The sequence below is a fragment of the Ammodytes marinus genome (genome assembly GCF_949987685.1).
Source record: "Ammodytes marinus genome assembly, chromosome: 7".
Classification (NCBI taxonomy): Eukaryota; Metazoa; Chordata; class Actinopteri; order Uranoscopiformes; family Ammodytidae; genus Ammodytes; species Ammodytes marinus.
The window spans coordinates 15,259,265-15,279,194 of record NC_137211.1 but is presented as its reverse complement, the minus strand read 5'-3'; the positions used below and the strand labels follow the sequence as shown (position 1 = coordinate 15,279,194).

Genomic DNA, 19,930 nt, shown 5'->3' with positions numbered 1-19,930 from the left:
TCTTCCACGGCTGCAAAAACTTGCTGCACAGGTATGGAAAAAAGCCAAAAACCAACACACCTCGCATTTACCTTCTAATCTGTGGGTCCATGTGTTCCAACAGAGTCTCCTGGGACACCCTGAAGTCATCTATGGGTGACTGGTAGCGGGATTCAAAGGAGCCCTCCCTCCCCCTGTAGGCCTGGGCCTGGGCCTGGGCCTGGGCCGGTGACTGGGGCAGAGGAGACGTGCTGGAGGAAGTCGAGGACACTGAGCTCAAGTCCCCCAAACGCTCCCGCCCTGCCTGGGCAGATGCCGACACTGGCGTGGCCCCGACAGCCAGGAACGGGCTCAGAACCTCTCCGTTTTCATCCTGAGAGGACATGGAGGTTAGAAAAATTATTCAGTGTCAACCATAGACATAAGCCCCTTTTACACAGATTGCGGCATATTGACGAAACGAAAGAGTGGCAATTTGCCGGCTTTGCTTGGTTAGGTGTTATTTACACAGAACCAAGCAACGCCGGCCTGCTGGCGCATCAGTAGCCCCTTTTACACAGCGTTCCGGAATGAAAGAGGTGCTTGTAAGCAGCGTCAGGTGTGACGAAAACATTTAGCGCCTCGCCGGTCAGCTGCTTTACAACAACAACTGAATTGAGAGCAGGAATGCTGGGGCTTGCACTAAGAGGGCCGTATTTTACTGTCCCCGTGATGTGCCGGTTGATCTCGCTACACGCTGAGTCCAACATCTCTGGGACAGTTAACCAAACTGACAAAATCACTCGGCTCACTGCGTCAACTGTCTGTCTGTCTGTGTGTGTGTTTGTGTGACAGGTTGGCTGTGAGCGAGTCTCTTTGGGGGCAGTGCTCTGCCATTCAGACATACACATACGTACACACAGTGTGTGAAGTCACGTTACTGTAGACAGAAATAAAGTGTGTATATACGCTCAGACTTAGGATAATAATAGCGGCGGCGATCCGGTCGCAGCCTAGCTTAGCCTAGCCTAGCTTTCCCATTGTACAACTTCCCCCGGGCAGAAATAGACTCATAAACTCTGCAAAATGAAGCGTGGGGGTTTGGATTGAGCAGTGGACCTTATGATCAGCTAGATTATACGTCGTTCCTTTTATTTGGTGATTTTTACGGGACATCAGGCCGCCGTGGTTATGTTAAACACACGTCCTTCAACTGCTAACATGGTCGCATGTTTAGAACGTAGGCTATGGAACGTCAAACGCCCCCCTGTTCCGCAACAACAAGCTGGCCGCATTTATACAAAGAGGCGGAACTGATTGTGTCGGCAATCTTACTACCCCCCCGAGGTATTAAAATTCCGGGAACAATCTCTCGCACCTTTCTTCCCCCGTTCCGCAACGGTCGCATTTATACAGCAGAGCGGAGGGCCGAAATTCCGGCATATTCCCGGCTTTCACTGGCTGTGTAAAAGAGGCTATAGATACAAAAGGATGTGTAAACTCCAGCTCCCCTAATGTTCAAAGTCTACATGGTTTGATGAACTTTTTATTGTTACACCGTAGAGAACATAAAAGGCACATTTTAAAATGTGTATTTTTTTTTAACATTTCTGTGAAATTCAAAGTATAAACTGGCACTGTGCAGTTTTATGGGCGGTTCAGTGTCGGACTATTTTCCACTGGCCGCAGTAACTTCCTGAAGTTTTGTAGTCAGTAGCCCCTTTTACACAGAGATTGCGGCATATTGACGGAACGACAGTGCGCCAATATGCCGGCTCTGCTTGGTTCTGTGTTATTTACACTGAAAGCAGCGTCAGGTGTGACGTGTATATTTAGCGCCACACCGGTCAGCTGCATGTAAACAACAATGGCCGGTGTATAGAGAGCAGAAGCGCCGGTGCTTGCAGTCTTTTACTGTCCCGTGATGTGCTGGTTGATCTCGCCCTCGCGCTCACACACAAACAGTGTGTGAAGTCACGTTACTGTAGACTGAAATAATGTGTGGAGATAAACTCAGGCTGCTGGATAATAATAGCGGCGGCGATCCGGACACCGCCTTGCTTAGCTTAGCCTAGCTTTGCCACTTCATTGAATAAATTCCTCCGGGCAGAAATAGACTCATAAACTCTGAAAAATGAAGCGTGGGGGTTTGGATTTATAATCAGACAGATTAACCGCTGTTCCTTTTCTTTGGTGATTTTCACCGGACATCGTGCTGCCTTGATTCATGTTAAACATTTACATTACTCCTTATGTGATAGCCTATTGCTAAACTATCTATCGTCCTTCAACTGCTTACATGGTCGCATGTTTAGAACGTAGGCTATGGAACGTCACACTGTTCCGCATCTACAAGCGGCCGCATTTATACAGAGAGGCGGAACAGATTGTGTCGGCAATTTTACTACCCCCCGAGGTAGTAAAATTCCCGAAACAATCGGTTGTGCCTTTCTTCCCCCGTTCCGCAACGGTAGCATTTATACAGCAGGGTCAACGGCCGAAATGCCGGCATTTTCCCGGCTTTCACTGGCTGTGTAAAAGGGGCTACTGAGAGACAGGAAGTTAACGTGCAGAGACACCATGTGTTGTTATCAGGCAAGACCATTTGGGTGCATGTGTTGTTTGTTGACATGAAAGAAGACATCACAGAAGCAGGTTTTAAGAAAGGCGTGAGTAAAGAACAGGAGCTCACCGTGCCGCTGACGATGTCCATGTGGACTAACAGAGAAGCCAACTCCAGATCCTCATTGTAACTGTTCTTCAGAGGTACTGAGCGGTATCCTTGGGAAAGAGACAAAGAGGAGTTTTATTATAGCACAGATTGTTTAGGTCATTCCAGGGAGCACGTTGATGACCACATCATTATGGTTGGGTTTACCTGTCTTGAGGCTGTGAATGGGGAATGTGGCCTGAGCGAGGAAGTTTTGGTCATTGAACATGTCAATCTCGTATACCACAAAGCGCAGGAAGGCAAAGGCAGAGTTGCACACGGTGAACTGGAACGGCTTCCGGGGCCATGTGGGGTTCAGACCGTTATCAGCTGGAGAGATGAAAAAATAAATAAAAGGTTAGAAAGAGAAAGATGAGAATTGTACAATATGTATCGCGCAGTGGTGTCCTTCTTGTACTGTTAAAGCATTATTTCCCCCCACTAACAGCTTTGCAAAAAAGTGCACAATTTTTTCAGTAATTATGTTGCCGTTACTTCTTCATAATTAAATTGCATTACTTTGTTATACACATGATTTCAGCATAATTACACTTGAATATACTACATTATAACCTCTGGCAAAGTCTATTGGGGGAAATTATTTTGTTTTGGCTCATTGCTTCTTCTGGAAGACCCAGAGTGCAGAAGAGATAACCAAAATGAAAGGACAAACAGCAGAGGAACACACGTGCTAAATATTTGATATAGCATACATTCAAAATAAAAAGTATATCACTGTTAACCCATTGATGACTGCTGCAGCGCGATGCCACATTGTATCTCCTGCCTGATGCTGCGTCACACAGCATTGTTACTTTATCAAATTTTCATGGCGTGCCAACATAGAATGCACCGTCATAGGTTCAAATACACATGAGGTGGGTTTTGTTGATTTTTAAGACCACGTGACCACCCAGAAAATGTGTGGTTTGCCGAAAATCACGCCAATCAAAAAATTCATAAATAAATAATAATAAAAAAAATACGCCAGCTGTGTTGGCGATAGTGTATTACAGAACAGTTAGTGGCATTCGGAGCGCAGAATCAAGGTCTACTATAGGCTACTGACGAAAATCACACAACACATTGCATCTATTTATTAACAATATTTATGAATTTAGGCTATGTTTTGCTGCTCCAACTCAAATTCAGCCCAGCCAGGCGATAGTTAAGTTTCAGTTTCGTTTTCATCTCCGTGGTACACAGCCGTTTGGACCAGCTGATCGGCTCCCGACAGCAAGAGTCAGTCTGCTTTCCAGTTGTACTGGGAAGTCGGATTTATGGTGCCAGTGATAACTGAACTAAATAATAAAATAAAGCTATCTTCTCCTTCCTATATCTGTCTATCTTTATCCCTCCACTACACACTAAGTCACTACTATCCATGCTAAAAGGAAGCAGGATTATAACCTCATTTAGCACATTATTTTTAAATATTTTATATTATTTATTATTATTTTTTCTCCCCCATCTAATTTTGACGATTTTTAGAAAAATGTGTTGGTTTGGAAGCGCTAAGGGAGCATGCTTAAATAAAACCTGTGAACCTTAACTTTTAAATGTATTTTATTTCATGTTTCTATGTGCTACACAGGCTTAGATATTAAGGTTTTGGTAGACTTGACAATTCATACTATTTTTTCAGAAAACCCTCAGGCATTAAGGACATGCATCCTAGATTGCAATAGTCATCAATGGGTTAAAGGGAAATAAGCAGCTGTCATCAGTAGCAAACTCCACTGTTGACAAAACTCATAAAACGGTTCGATGTCAAACTTATCATATAAAGAGACATGTCATGTCATGATGGATAATGATGAGAAAGTTTCTGCTGAACAGGTAAAACTACTTTACTACTGGGTGTGTGAGTAAGAATAAAGAGGCAAAGAAATTCTGCCCATGTCAATGTTGGTCAAATCCCATTTCAAACTAATTATGAAAAAGATACAGCTAAGGATTAGTACACATTTTAGACAGCTAAATAAACCAATGACAAAAGTACTCACGATACTTATTGACTTTCTTTTAGAGCACAACAGTATTACATTTTTAAGAGAGTAACATTGCAAATACAACACCATAGCACTATATGTGGTAAACTGAATCTATATTAAAAGAGCAACAAAACAATTAAAATAATTTTTCTTCTCTGGTTAAACAGATCCTAAAACCGGATGAGAGCTGTGTCCAATGTTTTCTTGTTGTATTCCCCACACATGGCTTAGTTGTTTTGTACAACTTCCTGTTTTTATAGGACCAAGACAGGAAATGGCACGAGGGTAATGTATCCAGTAAACAGATACTACTCATTCCTTCCAGTATCACTTCACTGGAAGACTTGACAATACCTGACAATAGGTGCAGCAACTCACCTTCTGAGTCCGTTTTCTGCTTGGCACTGTCATATTCTGCACCACACACCTCGATCTCGATCAGAGGGCAAACTATGCCACGTCCGTGCTTGGGTAGGTGCCGGGCGCCCAAAACCTTAAGGAAAGAAGAAAATGAATACAGTTTACTCTTTGAGGTGCAGCTTTGAAACTACTGTACTACTTCTATAGTACCCAAACTGTGGGCGATTTGGGGGATGTTAACAGAAAATACATTGTATTCAAACTTTAGCCCTGTTTTTTTGTTGTTGTGCGCATATATTTGTTTACATTTCGTCACCATTTGAAGCATTCTGAAGTGGTTATTAGATGTTCCTGATTGTTCTGTAGCCATCAAAGTGTGCCTTTCAGTAGCAAGGAGTTTAATTGGCCTCCTTGATTAATGTGTCAAAGCTGCTGCTCTAGTAGCTGAATGTGTTGATAAATAAGCCAAAAATCAGTGGTCCAAACTGCAAAAAAATCCTTTTACGTTGTGTTTAAAACGGTTTAAAACACTTACAGGCACCTGTTCCTTTCACCTCATGCAGTATTTTTGCCTCAGGTCTGTTCCTTCAATCCCATTCAAATTCCCTACCACGTCCAGATTGAAAACCTATGTATGTTGTGTTGTATCATTTTGTATCTGTGTTGTAGGACCCACTCGAAAATGAGATGCTGCATCTCAAGGGACTATTGACTATGGCATCGCACATACACTGTCCAATCCTCTCTTTACTGTACCTCTATCTCTAGAGCGACTTGTTCGAGGCCTCGAAGTGTATGTCTGTCAAAGGGGTCGAAGCTGTCGTCCCTCATGATGGGCGGCTGGAGGACGTAGCCACTCCGTCCGTTCAGCATGAACAGAGCCTGGTTCATCTGCATGGGCTTGTCTGCACGTGGATAGAGGGAAGAGGTGAGAAAAAAAGGAGGTAGGGGAAAAAAAACTACAACAGCCCTGACAATAGAAAGGGTAGATACCTGCTGTCTGGAAGTTGAGTGCTACCAGCTGGGAGCCACAGAGCCACATGGGCAGAGGGTCGTAGTTGGAGGAGTCCAGTCTCTGGCCTCTGGGGTAGATCCTGGACAGCTGCAGACGATTGTAATGCAGGAACTTCTTGCCCTTGATCTTGTTGACGTACTTCTCTGCCTTGGTCTCGGGGAAGGATGACATGTCCCGGAAACAGGCCCGCTCTGTGCCAATCTCTACAGAAGGGCGGAAAAGGGAAGAGGAATTTGTTAAGCCTGTTATTGACGTTGGACATGCGCCCTATTTGTGTTATAGCACAGGTGTGACGATCAGTCACTACTTTGCTGAAACGGAATGTTAATAGTTAAAATGAAAAGTGCATAATCCCCTTACTGTCTTCATCAAATGGCACAGGCCTACAGTAGATGACCAGGTCTGATAATTCCAGTGCAATCTTCTTTCTCCTCTCCATCATCTTCCCCTCCTCCAGCTAAGGGACACAAAGTTTAAATGCAGCAGCGGCAACAGTTAAACAGAACACTTCTCAGTTTGTATTCTTACAAAGTTAGGTTTGACCCAAAACAACACAGCTTCTACGGTGTGATCATTTGCAACTGTGCGTGTCTGCAAAACGGCATTCCTGACAAACACTAATTTGTGCCAACTGCTCAGTCAGTGTCTTCTAAATACAGGTTATGGGTATTTTAGGGCCAACACAAGTCATGACTGGCCTGTTAGCACCTACGATGTTGGCATGAGTGTGGTATGAGCCCTGCTTGGCCTGCATTTTCAGTCAGCCATGGGATTATAAATGCATTTACCTTGGCCTCTGAGGTCTGGGTGACCTCACGAATCTTGAACACCCACTCCTTGAGTTCTTCTTGGCTGCTGGCAGCGACGTCAAGCAGCGGGCCCGATCGCATGGAGGTGTTAGGCACCAGGGAGAAGACGTGAGGCCGGCTGCCCTTCCCATCAGTGCGCACAACTGAAAATAAAATAAATAGAAGAAGAAAATTATGTGTCAATGAAAATTACACCAGAATTCAATAAAATTGTATGAAAACGCGCACATAAAAAAGGAACAAATTAATCAAATAGGAACGCGTTAATTTTTTGATTAATTAATCACAGAAAAAATAACGTGTTGAAAAAATTAACGCAGATTAATTGTGCTTCTATTGTGCCCTTTGACCCGGTGCAAAAGGGATGCGATGACCTGTAGCTTGCGGACACGGCCCGCACAGGATTAAAGAGTAAAGAAGCTAGCTAGAGCGAGAGACTAACGGCTATACAGCTGTTTATTATACGGGCACAAAAAGTGTCATATAAGTATGCGATTAATTTAGATTAATTAATCACAGAGCCTGTAATTAATTATTAATTTTTTTTTTTATATATTTTTTTGGCATTTTTATGCTTTATTGATAGTGTAGAGAGAGTTGAAATGGGGCAGAGAGGGGAGTGACATGCAGAGAACGACCGCGGGCTGGAATCGAACCCGGGTCCGCTGCTGGCCGAGGCCCATGGGGGGGACGCCCTACCAACTGAGCTAAGGGCGCCCCCTAGATTTTTTTTTAACCACTTGACAGCCCTAATAGGAACATTGGTAGATATAGTGTATTTTCAGTTTAGTCAGTTTATTTTATAAACAGCAACTGTTAAATTCATGCTGAAGAAAAGACAGACGCAATTTTTGTTTTTAAAACTCCTCCAGTAGCTTTGAACGATTGGACATAATAAATAATTTATAATAAAAGGACGATGGGAACAAGTTTAGAGGTCAAAATAATTTGAATGTGGCTTTAGAACCCAAGTGATATGCAAAACAAAGCCTCAAGTTTGAGCGTCATCACTTTCCCCATAGGAAACAAAGGGCTGCAACTTGTTAGATTCTGCCAGTGGTCATGTGAAGAAAGCCTTGGTACAAAGTGTTCAACAAAGTGTTGCAGTTAGATCTTTCCCTTACTACCACTAGATGGAGTAACAGAGCCAATCAAAGCAAAAGACTAGGGTTCAGCTGTATTAAAGGGATAGTTCAGTATTTTTGAAGTGGGGTTGTAGGAGGTACTTACGCATAGTTAAGTTTATGGAGGTGGCTGCCAGCGCAGTCAATTTAAGGAGTATGGGGAGACGTCACTGTAGCAGATGTCAGCCCTGTACTGTATTAGAGGGGGCCAGCAGAAATTTGCCTTTTCGCCAAATATATAAAAATAAATATCCCTTCAATTGTACACTAAATGTAGGACTTTTTTTTTTGCCGATTTGCGGGGTGATACTCTGCACTGCTTCCGGCACGAGTCAAGATAGTAATACATGGGCGAAATACGCATGAAAAAAGTGCAAAAATAAAGTGATGTGTAGCGTATCAGCAGGGAAACTACATTTAGCATACAATTATATTAAATGGATATTTAATTTTTAGGTAAGAATTTATAAATGTGTCGAAAAAGGGTTTCTATGCTTGCCCCCTATGCAACAGTACACTGCTGACTTCTGTTACAGAGACATCTACCCCAAACTCCTTATAGTGGCTACGTTGACCACCATCTCCATAAGGTAACACACTTACCAACTATGCATAAGTACCTCATACGAGCCCACTTCAATAACACTGAACTATCCCTTTAAGTGTTTTTAGAGGTCACAGCAATGTGTGTGCCAAAACTAATGGGTGTGTATTGACTGGACTGGAGGATATCAATAAATCATGAGAATATGAGATGGAGCTGCAAGAAAAGCATGAGTAACAAAATCAAATAGGGAAAATTAATAATTGAAGTGGCTGGTAATGGACAAAGATGACGGTAAAAGAATTGGTGACTGTTCCTTTCCCAGTTGAAAAATGAATAAAGCAGAGAGTACGTGGCATGCGAGGCACAAAATCAGGTTGCCTGGTGGCAATGCGACTGCCTGCTCTGCAGCCCTGCAGCAGCACTGAGTCAAACAGGATGTGGAGTGCCCACTCACCAATCTGACAGGAAGACAGATCCACACTTCCTCTCAGCAGATCTCCGAGAGGGCTGTTTTCTGTCATCTCCTGCTGGACAGAGAGAAGGAGGAGGATTAGGACAGTAGTGGACGCCGTGATCAACATTACATCCACAACAGATTAGGGATAAGACCCAATGATCCTGTGGATGACTAATCATTTGACTTTAAATATACATGTGTGTAGTGGAAGCCCCTCTCTTTGTTTATGCTTTTCATCCTTACAGTTCTGTCAGGCTCTGACGCCGATGGACTGATCTCCTCCACGTAGTTAGCAGGAAACCACAGCTGCTTCTTCCCTGCACAGTCACCTTTCCACCTGAGAGAGGGAAAAAGATGGGACAGATGTGTTGAGAAGAGAGGGGGTGGGGGGTTGTAAATATTTATATACATATATAAATATTTATAACAACGTGGCCTTAAACTGATGGAGACTTTAGGTTAATATTATGTCATATTATTATCAACTGTATATAATTTGCCCTGTCATACCCCTCCACTCTCTGTCTCTACCTGCATGAATGTTATCTATCTAAGAGCTACTTCCGGAATGAATGTACTGCACTCACCATCCTCCTTCCTGTTTGTCCACATTAGAGATAGTGTCATTCTTGGTGAACGAGAGCTCGTCGTCTCTCTGGGCTTTATACTCGTACATGGCTCTCACCGTGCACTGAAAAGACAAGATGGACATTTATGGCACGTGTTCATTGGCTTCTTCTAGATGCAGTTGCAGATAATCAGATACACCCAAACTTTTTTCCATACTTGACAATCACCTTAAATGTTGGCATTTGGTTGGCCTCAACGTAAAAGCCTGGATTCCTGCCCTCGTACAGTGACCCGTAGTCTGGTTCCTATAGGACGACAGATTGTGTGTTCATTAGGCTTTTAACACGGAATGCAACCTTCAGACTTTGACATCCCTTTGCTACAATTTGACTCTTATTAGATATGATTTAACCCAGACAAAGGTTAATAAATATATAATAAGCATACAATTGATTGTATAGTGCTACTCACATCAGTGCCTATCTTCTCCAGTGTGTCTTCATTGATGGGATAGCGCAGTTTCATTTTGCGGTACAGGGGGTGCTTCTCATAGTAGCTGATTAGATCTACCAGGCTGTCAAACTCTGAGGTTCCCAGCACCACGGTCTGACCCTCCTGCTGCACGCGACAGTGCTTTATCTTTCCCTCGGCCCTGCAGAGAACCCATAAACACCACATCAATGACTTTGCCATTTGAGTATTAGTTATTCTTATACATTGAATTGTGAATGTAATGTAGAATTTGACAGGATGTGTCTCTTTGTTCCCTATGCTTGTACATTAAATAGAAAGTTAGAAGTAAAGAATAATACAAACAAGTATCCCTTGATCATGATGAAGTTACCTGAAGGAAATTGCAAAGGAGTTGGGTTCTGCCCTCTTCCTGACAAGGAAAGCCCCGTCGCGAGGAACCCTCATCAGCATGTTCTCTGCATGGCTCCTGGAGAGGTTGGCATGGTACCACCTGGAACCAGCAGCAACATATAAATAAACAGCAGAGACGCAATCACTTCACGCCACTTGTGTCATCTAGATGAGCGCATCTACCGTATTTTCCGCACTATAAGCCGCACTGGACTATAAGCCGCAGGTGTTATAATGTTTAATTACCATAGAGTTTGTGCACAGAGGGGATTGTCAGGAAAGAGATGGCTGCTTGAGGAAGCTCCCATTTATTAACATTTCAACAAACAAGTTGCATATTTGCATAATTTACGTAAGTGTTACCATTTAGTGCAATAGTAGCTACTAGGGATGGGCACGAGTGTTTTCGCTACTCGTGTGATCGCTTTCATTCCTCGAGGATCAATCGATTCCTCGTTAAACTTTTTTCTATTTTTAGAACGCAACGCATCTGTCTAAAGAACAACGGTTGACCGCAATAAAGCGCTCAATGCTTATGTCAAACAGTCACAGTTGCCATATGATATTAAGTATTTTTTTTCCACAAGTTTAAAACACATTTTCCTCACTGAAAGTAATTAAATAGATGGGCCACAATTTAAACTGATCGAGTAGGTCTGCGATGGGGAGAAAAAAAGAGAAAAAAAGCATGGGCTGTAGTTGTAACAAAAAAAATAGCCTAAGTCACCATTTAAAATAAGAAGGGCAGCAGATAATATAAAATGATTGTCCTACAATTTAAATACATATAAATAACTCACCAAAGCAGATAGTTGTAGGCCTATATCCAACCGCGTAATGCTCACTCCGTGTCCGTGAATAATTACCGCGACTAATTCCTCATTAACGGAACGTTACACCGGTCGGTTTTTGAATCTTATCCCCATATTCCCTATTGAAGGCTTCTTAACTGTTGTTGGCTCGGAGCGAATGTGCCTGAAGTAAGCCTTGCTTCTTCTTTTCTTTCCAAGCGGAGAGCACCTTGCATGCTCACCTGGAGTCTACTCATTACTAACAGAATAACAGGTGTCATCTCCCCTTTTTATAAACGTAACTTTATCATCTGCTTTGAAATAATTGGACAGTTATATTCCTGAAAATGTTCTGGAGAAAGGACAGACCGTGTTCAGCTCCGTGGAGCTGTGGAGAACACAGGCTGCGCTGCGGTGGCACGGAGGTGGCAGATATTTGCAGTTGATGGTGGACACAACGCTCAGTTTATTGCACTTGCATCAAAATATTTAATTTTGTTAAACTTTATATTATCCGTTTTGTGCCATTTTGTACACTATATAACATTTTAAAATAGGGGCGGCCGCGGCCCGCCGGCCTAAAGGCTACAGACACACAAAAAAAAAAAAAACGATTTTCCTCATCCACCAATCGAGATCATTTGAAACGAGGAGTACTCGAGTACTCGATTACTAACGCCCATCCCTAGTAGCTACAGAACATATACTGTGCTGTGTAATAACAGGGTCGAAAAATGGGGAAAAAGTCGCGGCTTATAGTCCGAAAACTACGGTAAGTCTAATTCTCCAGTTTATTAAAGTGAATACGAGGAACTTTCAGTTTTTGTTGATTCTAGTGTCCCTTTTGGACAAAAGAGTTATCGTTTTTACGACACCAGTGCCTGCTGTCATCAAGATCTTTGCAAGTGTGTTCCAGTGCTCCATGCATTTTCTTTTTGGAGCGAGTGAAAGAGAGACCGCAGGATGCATCGGAATGGGGTCATGTATTTATATGACCATGTAAAATGGTGATATGACGAGGATGAAGCAAAGTAACTTTGTTATGGTACCGTTCTGGAAACAAAGGCTTTTCCAGTCTAGTTGCCCTAAATCGTTTCGTCTGAGTTAGCATGGATTCAGACCCGCCACTATATGAAAAATTATTTAGCTGATAGTGTTGTTTGCTGTTACAGGTCATTTATAATCATCAGACGCAAAATAACATTTAAAAAGTTCCTAGTAGTCAGTTTAGATGAGGTGATGATACCTCTTATAAAACAACTACGGCTGACATAATGTACACCAATTTCTTCTATCTGTGAATGCTGCTAAGAACTCACTCTTTGCTCTCGTGAGCATTGGTCTGAGGCACTGGCTCAGTCAGCTTCATTTCAAACTCGTTGCAGCGCAGTGCCACCTGCTGGTAGTGGTTGATCAGGGCAAAGAGCGTGTCGAACACCAGGTTGTCAGTCAGGTAGAACTTGGGGCTGCCCGCCTCCTGACGGGAGTGGATACGACAATGCTGCACTCGCCCTGAACGCCTGGCGAAGAGATGGGTAAAATGGGTAATTCATTTTCCAGTTCCAGAAGCACAAGTTCTGTTACTGTAATAACCAAACCCCCTTGAACATACTGCCCTCTATCTCACTCACAACACAAACACCCACACGCACACACACCCACACACCCACACACACACACACACACACACTTTGAGGTGACACATGCAAAGCCTTTGCATTAGCAGACAGAAGGTGATTGATCACACTACAGGCCGTGACAATTGGATCAATATTGGAAAGAGATTGATGATGATTGTTTCACCATTGTTTGCACGGGTTAACCCCAACCATGAGTAAATAAGGTTTATTAAAACACGGGAGAGTCTCACACTTACAGTATGCCATAGATACGGCTCCATACGGGCAACAATTCAATTATCAAGATAAAATAAAATGTTATTGTGATATTGATAATCATGAATATTAAATAATAACCTACCACTGTACATTTTCATGGGAAATGTGTTGAAAGTTTATAGATTTAAAAAAAAATGCAAAATCATTGCACACCATACCAGAAAGAGAGTGTATAGTCTCCCACGAAGGTCTCGCTTTCTCGGACCAGGAAGGAGCCGTCAGGAGCTCCGGTCTCCAGGCAGTACTCTGACAGTAACCTCTCGGCTATCTGCCGGCCGTCCCGCCCCGCACCCAGCTTCCCATGGAACCATTTCTCTGTGATGTGCTGGTCCATTCCATTAGACACCTGAAGAATTTAGAAAAGTAAGGGAAACAGGGGAAATTAAGGTAAACTTGCATCTAGTTTTTCCACAAGAGTGTCCACATTCAGTTATCAGCACCAACTTCACACCCTCATTGGCCACCTGCTTTCACATGCAAAAAAAAAGGGAAAGAAAAAGACAGAGACACTTTCCCCTCTGGATCTGATCCTGGCACAAGTCTTTGAATATTGAAAAAAACTAAATGAGCTGAAATCTCTATAGACTTAAAGGTGAAGTAAGCAGTTTATTTATGTTAATATAAGTGTTAAATCGCTCTTTATTCATACAGTGATCACTTGCATAATGTGCGCGTTTCATAAAGCCGATCTCTCAGTCAGCTGCTCTGCATGTAATCGGCAAATAAACTTGTTGGAGGATTCCGAAATTTTTATCCAATCACAAGAGTGAACGCTACAAAGCGACACCTGTCTCACTCATGCTCTCACTGCCGGTGCACGCCAGAGCAACAGATGGGTGAATGTTTATGCGCCTACAATGGCGGAGCAGGTAAAAATCCTTCCCAATGTCTGTTTTGATGGTTTATCCTGTTTTATCACACTTATGGATCCGAGATGATGCTAGATAACTCGCTGCTTGAAGACCGCATTAATGTGGTGACGTAGGGACGAGCGAGGGGACTGCTAACTGCAGTAACTGACAGGAAGTTAGCTAAAAGAACCATTCCGCTTACAGCACCTTTAATGTATATAGATTGGGTGAAATTTTTATTTAATTAAAAATAAAATGTATTTAACCTTTATTTAACCAGGCAAAATTGCTTGAGGTCAAATGACCTGTTTTCCGAGCAAGGCCTGGCCAAAATGCCCGGTGCTGCACAGATACTGTTACTATACAAGTTCAAAATCCAACCTATTAATTCTTCACTTTACGCATGTCAACAGCAGGCTTACTAACCTCTCTGTGCTCCTCCTCATCGTCGTTACCCTGGTTACTGGAGGTCTCTTCTGAGTAGTAGATCTTACTGCTGGTCAGCACGAAGAAATGAGGGTACCACTCCTGAGGGGGGAAAGCCAGAGATGAGATGAAGGGAGGGAGACGGTTAGATCAAATGGTGAAATTAAATATTTAGCTAATCCATGTGTCGCACTGAAAAGAGGCCAGAAGTAGGACAAGAAGGAATTTAATCTTTTAGGGGACCGATGATTGTTATACAGAGGAGTGGTAGGCCGTAAGATGTTATCACAGCTAAAAATCTAACGCTTCAGAAAAGTGACAACACAGAAACCACATGCATGGTGTGCATTATAAGCTCAAAACATTCGTTCTGACGCAGCGTTCAGAATCCAACTGTGCTTACATGGTTAATGGGGTCTTCTAGGTACAGGATGCCGTTTTTGATGGAGTTGCTGATATCGTTCTCCGAGTAAGGAGTGGAGGTGGACACCTCCTCATAGGCACTGCCTTCTGCAAGCTTCTTATGCTGCAAGGGACAGAGGAAGAGGAGCACAGACCATCAGACATGGCATCACAACACTGCATAAAACCCTCCATTCATGCTTTTTTCCTGCAGACAAAATTGTCAAAAAAAAAAGTTCAAATGATTACTCCCGACCTTGATGAGAATCTTTCTCTTGAGCTGGGTGGGCGAGGGCAGGCCGTCTGCCACGATATCCACCGCCTTGGTCAGCAGCATGTCCCCGAACACCTTCTTGAAGTAAGTGGCCATGTTCCTCTGCTGCACAATACTACAGTGGTCCTCAATGGACAAGATGACGGGGTAGCTGTAGAAGGAACACATACAGTGAGTACAAGCAATTTTTTCCTTTTCAGTGCATAGGTGCAATTTTCTGATCTTATCTCGCACACTACAATGACGAGTGATGCCACTGCAGCCTGTCCACATTGTTTCCTTTGATATTTCTGTTTCTTTATCTCCGTCATCCCTTTTTATCATCTCATTGCCACAAATGGTTGATACAAAAATAAACTTTGTGTTGCACACATGGAAACTCACTCAGATGTGACGAAGGCATGCTCTTTGATTGTGGTCAAGACATCACAAAACTTGATTTTTGTTGTGAGGGTGTGTCCGTGGTAGATGACTGGCATTCCATCTGGACCATCCCAGCAGTCCACTGGAAATGAACACACACACACATGCATGCAATGTCATTTAATCTGATAAGACACATACAGTAGTACAGAGGAGTTTTGAGACCTTGAGATTAAGTCAGGTTTGTTTACTTTTGTGTGAGGCAAAGCAACACTTTAAACTTTAACCAGTCCTATTCATAGAAACCTGCTTGACAAGGGCTTGGTTTAAAGTACACTGTTGTGTAACAAGTGTTTTGACTGGTCTGTAACAAGTATATGTGTGTGTGTGTGTGTGTGTGTGTGTGTGTGTGTGTGTGTGTGTGTGTGTGTGTGTGTGTGTGTGTGTGTGTGTGTGTGTGTGTGTGTGTGTGTGTGTGTGTGTGTGTGTGTGTGTGTGTGTGTGTGTGTGTGTGTGTGTGTGTGTGTGTGTGTGTGTGTGTGTGTGTGTGTGTGTGTGTGTGTGTGCATGCAAGTTAGGGGTGTGGTGGCTCCGTTAACATTCGAACTGTAAGGGGATAGGAAGCGGGGCTGAGACATATAATTTTGAGGTTGAATGGAGTGTTGGTGATTTACTGTATGTGGTCAAAAACTATAGTGTGTGTGTTTGTGCTTTTACCCACATTCGATACAGCGGCAGCCCATCCTCAGACAGCGTGCGTACGCCTCCAGGGACGATTCACTGGAAAACTGGTCGCCCGTCAGGTAGCTAAAAATAAACAAAGTATGCACATAAAAGCAAACTCACATCTTACCAGACTTTCAAAAAGGGGACTCACCAAGGACTGCCCCCACACATACACAACATCTCACACACTCTTGTTATGGCGGTAGCACAAACCCATTGATACCTCTATATCAAAAGGGCTCTTTTCTCTTTTGTTGACGGGAGTAAACACTTCTTACTCATTCAGTCCGTCAATTCAAACCTAATCAAAGCAGCATGGGAAGTTTACGTTCCGCTTTTTCCAAAGAGTATTGTTTCACATCTAGTACAGAAGGTTATCATTTCAACTGCCTTTCACACACTTTTCAATGGGAGGAAAAATATGTATTCTTTCAAAATACACGCCCGGAACTCATTCTGGAACATGATTGATAAATAATACACTCTTATCGGATGTATGAAGCCAGTTCAAAAGACCCCTCTCTGGTTAGAGGTTCAAAATTGGGAGCGTTCCCAAGGCCCTTTTACAACCGGCTGAACTTGACAGACGCCAAACATAACTAGAAATGCAATTCCTGAAGAAATTGCGGTGTGAATGCTGCACTGCTGAACTGAAGCTGATGCTGAATAAACTTCACTGCTGAATGTTGATGAAGAACGAAGGATGAATATATCTGAATGAATAGAATGATTGAATAATACAATTTATGAAAAATTAATGAAAAATTGATGAATTATGACCTTGAAACTTGACCTTTGACCTCAAAACTCCTCGGGGGTTATAATTGAGTCATAATAAACATTTGTGCAAAGTTAGAAGAAAATCCGCATAAGTCTAAATTTTGCGGTAACTGGGGCTTGAACCACCAACTTTGAGCTCAGGGTTTAAAAAAAAAAAAAAAAAAAAAAAATAGGTATGCCTAATGTGTCATATGCACTTACCACGAGACATGATCCCCTTCACACAAAGATTTGAGGTGAAAATTGTTCCCTAAGCAGGATTTGAACCTATGACCTTCAGGCTGCGAGACCTAGGCTTAAACCACTAAGCCACCAAACTTGTTGAGTTCAATTGAGCAGGTCACATTTATAAAGAGAACTGTATATTCCTGTGGCGCGGTGGTGAGCTAATCAGGGCCAATTGGTAACAGCTGTGGTCCCTCTCCACCTTTAGAGCTCAGCGAAACGCATCCTTCGAACTTCTGCCTCTCACACGCAAACCGTTTGTCTGACAGACAAAATGAAGATACCGTGAGAATCAGAAGATTCGAATTAATATTCAGTGTCAAATGTGTTTCTTTAATGTAAAAACTTTTTAGTTGAGAGCAGTTTACATTTAGATTTCTGGTGTTCTTTTTTATTCCCTCTCCTCCACTCTGCCACACTCTAAATATCACTAAAATTGATGTTACATGCGTCAAACATGGCTGAGTAATTTGAAAACTATGCATTTTTTTTAAAAGGTTGAATTTTAACAATGAAAGACGAAAGATAGCTGAACTGTTTCTCGAAGGAATTAACTTTGTAGGATGAATTATCAGTGAGCTTGAAGTGTTAGAAATCAGTGCAAAACGCTTCGCGTTTTGCCGATTTCCCAATGCATTCTTAATACGGATTTTGGGTGTAATAAACCTTTAAATATCTCTGAAGTTATGAATTTTATGAAAAAATAGTGAATTATGGAAATGTGCTCCCGTGCAAGACGAACATGGGACACTTTGAATCGAGTTTCTACGATGAAGTATGAACGAGTAGGAGGAATCATAATTTTGTATGAAATATTAATTTCATAAATGGTTCCTTTTCTTTGAAGTTATGAATGTTATGAAAAATATTTTATCAGAATATTAATGCCTGAACTATGCTGAACAGTTACATACTGGTATCAAGTTTGTCGGATGAATTCCCAGGGAGGAGAAGAGACTTGAATATTTTCATAATTTTGGTTTAATTTCTTATTAATTATGAAGTTATGAATTTTTTTGAAATTTTTGAATGAAAGCCGGAATGTGAAAAATGGGCTGAATATGAGGATAGTTGAAGGAAGTTTGTGGAATGAAGCATGTTGAAGATATGGCCAGGCCTGAAAAGCGGGCGGAATAATAAGAATAAGAATAATAAATACGGTGAATATCAAAGCTGTGAATGCTTTCAGCATTCACACCAATAATAATGTAGGCCTGACAGCTATGGGCTACACAGCCTTACGTGTTGTGCGAGGAGGAGATCCAGTAGTGGGACAGGGGGTTGTTCATGTTCTCAGGACACACCTGGTCCAGGGAGGAATCCCAGATGGTGTTCTCTTTGGAGAACAGGTAGGTCAGGAGCTGGAGAGGAGAGGAGAGCAGTGAGGATGAGGCTGACGGAACTGATGCGTTTAGCGACAAGTCTGCAAGTGACTACAGCCGTCCAAAACCCACAAATCAATAAGCCTGCAAAAACTTTTCAACTCAGACTTCGCTGTAAAAATGACCCAGATACCTAGGAATATAATGTTGACCATGTGATATGACCTGTGCCTGTCCTGCACCAGACCTATTATAAATAAGTCACACTATGCCGTATGTAATCAGTGATAAAGTGAACTGTTCTCTGAAAACCTAAGAGGCCAAATTTCAATCAAAGTACAACAAACCCAGCACACTTTCAAATTGCACCTGAACTATTAACAGACATCGCGCGGGGCAGATTGCAGATGATCACCACCTGAATGTATAACATTTCGAAAGTGAAACCAGTTTTGTGGGCAACATGTGCGTAAATTCAAGTATCAGAAGCAAGCAATAAATGAGCCGACGCTTAACGAATACAGCTTCATCATTTGGATGTGTTTGTTTAATGTGCAGACTAAGACAGGAAAAAGGCTGGCTTTAATCCAATTCATTATTTTAAATTAAATATTACCTCCTGAAAATATTTGCATGTATAACCATAAAAAAGCCAGGTTTGACATCTGTTGAGTACAGGCGTCAAGTCCAAAAGATGGACATTTGTATTAAACTTGTGTTCAAAGTCAAATATGTGGTAGCATCTGTGGTCTTCACAAAAAACAGCGCATACAAACAGTTACATACTTCACCCTCCACTTTGCGTAGTAACACATTTTTCTAGTGTGGGTTAGCAATGAGAAAAGTTTTTTTCTCTCTAGGTGTCTTTCTCACTATGATCCAGGCCTGTTCACTTGCTCTCTAACACAATACGTAAGGCACAAAAAGATAGTACCCACTCTTGCAGGCTGGCTTGCACCAGTTTCCGCTTCACTTTAGTCAATCATAGCTTCATGGTGACCACAAAAAGCATCCTTCACTTTCTGTAGAACTCTCATGCGGCACCACAGTCAATAACCTTTTCTAGCCGAGTGGGAGGAGGCGCTTTAAGCCAAGATCCTGGCTTTCCTTGTCAATTTCTGAGCATCTCCCACCCACTCCAAGAACGCAGGGGGAGGGGGGGGGGGGGCATTGGAAAACACGACCCCGCAAAAACACGGTTACAATTATTATTATTCATTAGTGTGCAAAGACCCTTAAAACAAGCTTAAAGAGATTTGAAAAGAGTGGGAAGATAGAGACGTGGAGTGAGTGAGTGAGTGAGTGAGTGAGTGAGTGAGTGAGTGAGTGAGTGAGTGAGTGAGTGAGTGAGTGAGTGAGTGAGTGAGTGAGTGAGTGAGTGAGTGAGTGAGTGAGTGAGTGAGTGAGTGAGTGAGTGAGTGAGTGAGTGAGTGAGTGAGTGAGTGAGTGAGTGAGTGAGTGTAC

General features: G+C 42.5%; 1 protein-coding gene across 6 annotated transcripts in view; it reads right to left on the bottom strand.

Annotated features, from left to right (window-relative positions):
* The window catches only part of plcg1 (phospholipase C, gamma 1), a 34,620-nt gene that overhangs the window by 3,010 nt on the left and 11,680 nt on the right, over window positions 1-19,930 (bottom strand). For 3 of the 6 annotated variants that reach the window (XM_080031380.1, XM_080031383.1, XM_080031381.1), the window contains exons 11-32: window positions 18,387-18,505; window positions 16,135-16,220; window positions 15,435-15,555; window positions 15,033-15,201; window positions 14,778-14,900; window positions 14,375-14,476; window positions 13,256-13,443; window positions 12,519-12,719; window positions 10,389-10,508; window positions 10,016-10,196; window positions 9,772-9,849; window positions 9,562-9,665; window positions 9,218-9,311; window positions 8,972-9,044; window positions 6,826-6,989; window positions 6,398-6,494; window positions 6,016-6,240; window positions 5,779-5,927; window positions 5,041-5,155; window positions 2,837-2,998; window positions 2,651-2,739; window positions 72-352 (exon numbers count right to left, since the gene is read on the bottom strand). In XM_080031380.1, the coding sequence (XP_079887506.1) occupies window positions 72-352; window positions 2,651-2,739; window positions 2,837-2,998; window positions 5,041-5,155; window positions 5,779-5,927; window positions 6,016-6,240; window positions 6,398-6,494; window positions 6,826-6,989; window positions 8,972-9,044; window positions 9,218-9,311; window positions 9,562-9,665; window positions 9,772-9,849; window positions 10,016-10,196; window positions 10,389-10,508; window positions 12,519-12,719; window positions 13,256-13,443; window positions 14,375-14,476; window positions 14,778-14,900; window positions 15,033-15,201; window positions 15,435-15,555; window positions 16,135-16,220; window positions 18,387-18,505 (3,041 nt within the window). Of the gene's footprint in view, window positions 1-60; window positions 353-2,650; window positions 2,740-2,836; window positions 2,999-5,040; window positions 5,156-5,778; window positions 5,928-6,015; window positions 6,241-6,397; window positions 6,495-6,825; window positions 6,990-8,971; window positions 9,045-9,217; window positions 9,312-9,561; window positions 9,666-9,771; window positions 9,850-10,015; window positions 10,197-10,388; window positions 10,509-12,518; window positions 12,720-13,255; window positions 13,444-14,374; window positions 14,477-14,777; window positions 14,901-15,032; window positions 15,202-15,434; window positions 15,556-16,134; window positions 16,221-18,386; window positions 18,506-19,930 lie in introns of all 6 variants that reach the window. The other 3 variants (XM_080031384.1, XM_080031385.1, XM_080031382.1) reach the window with 2 other exon arrangements.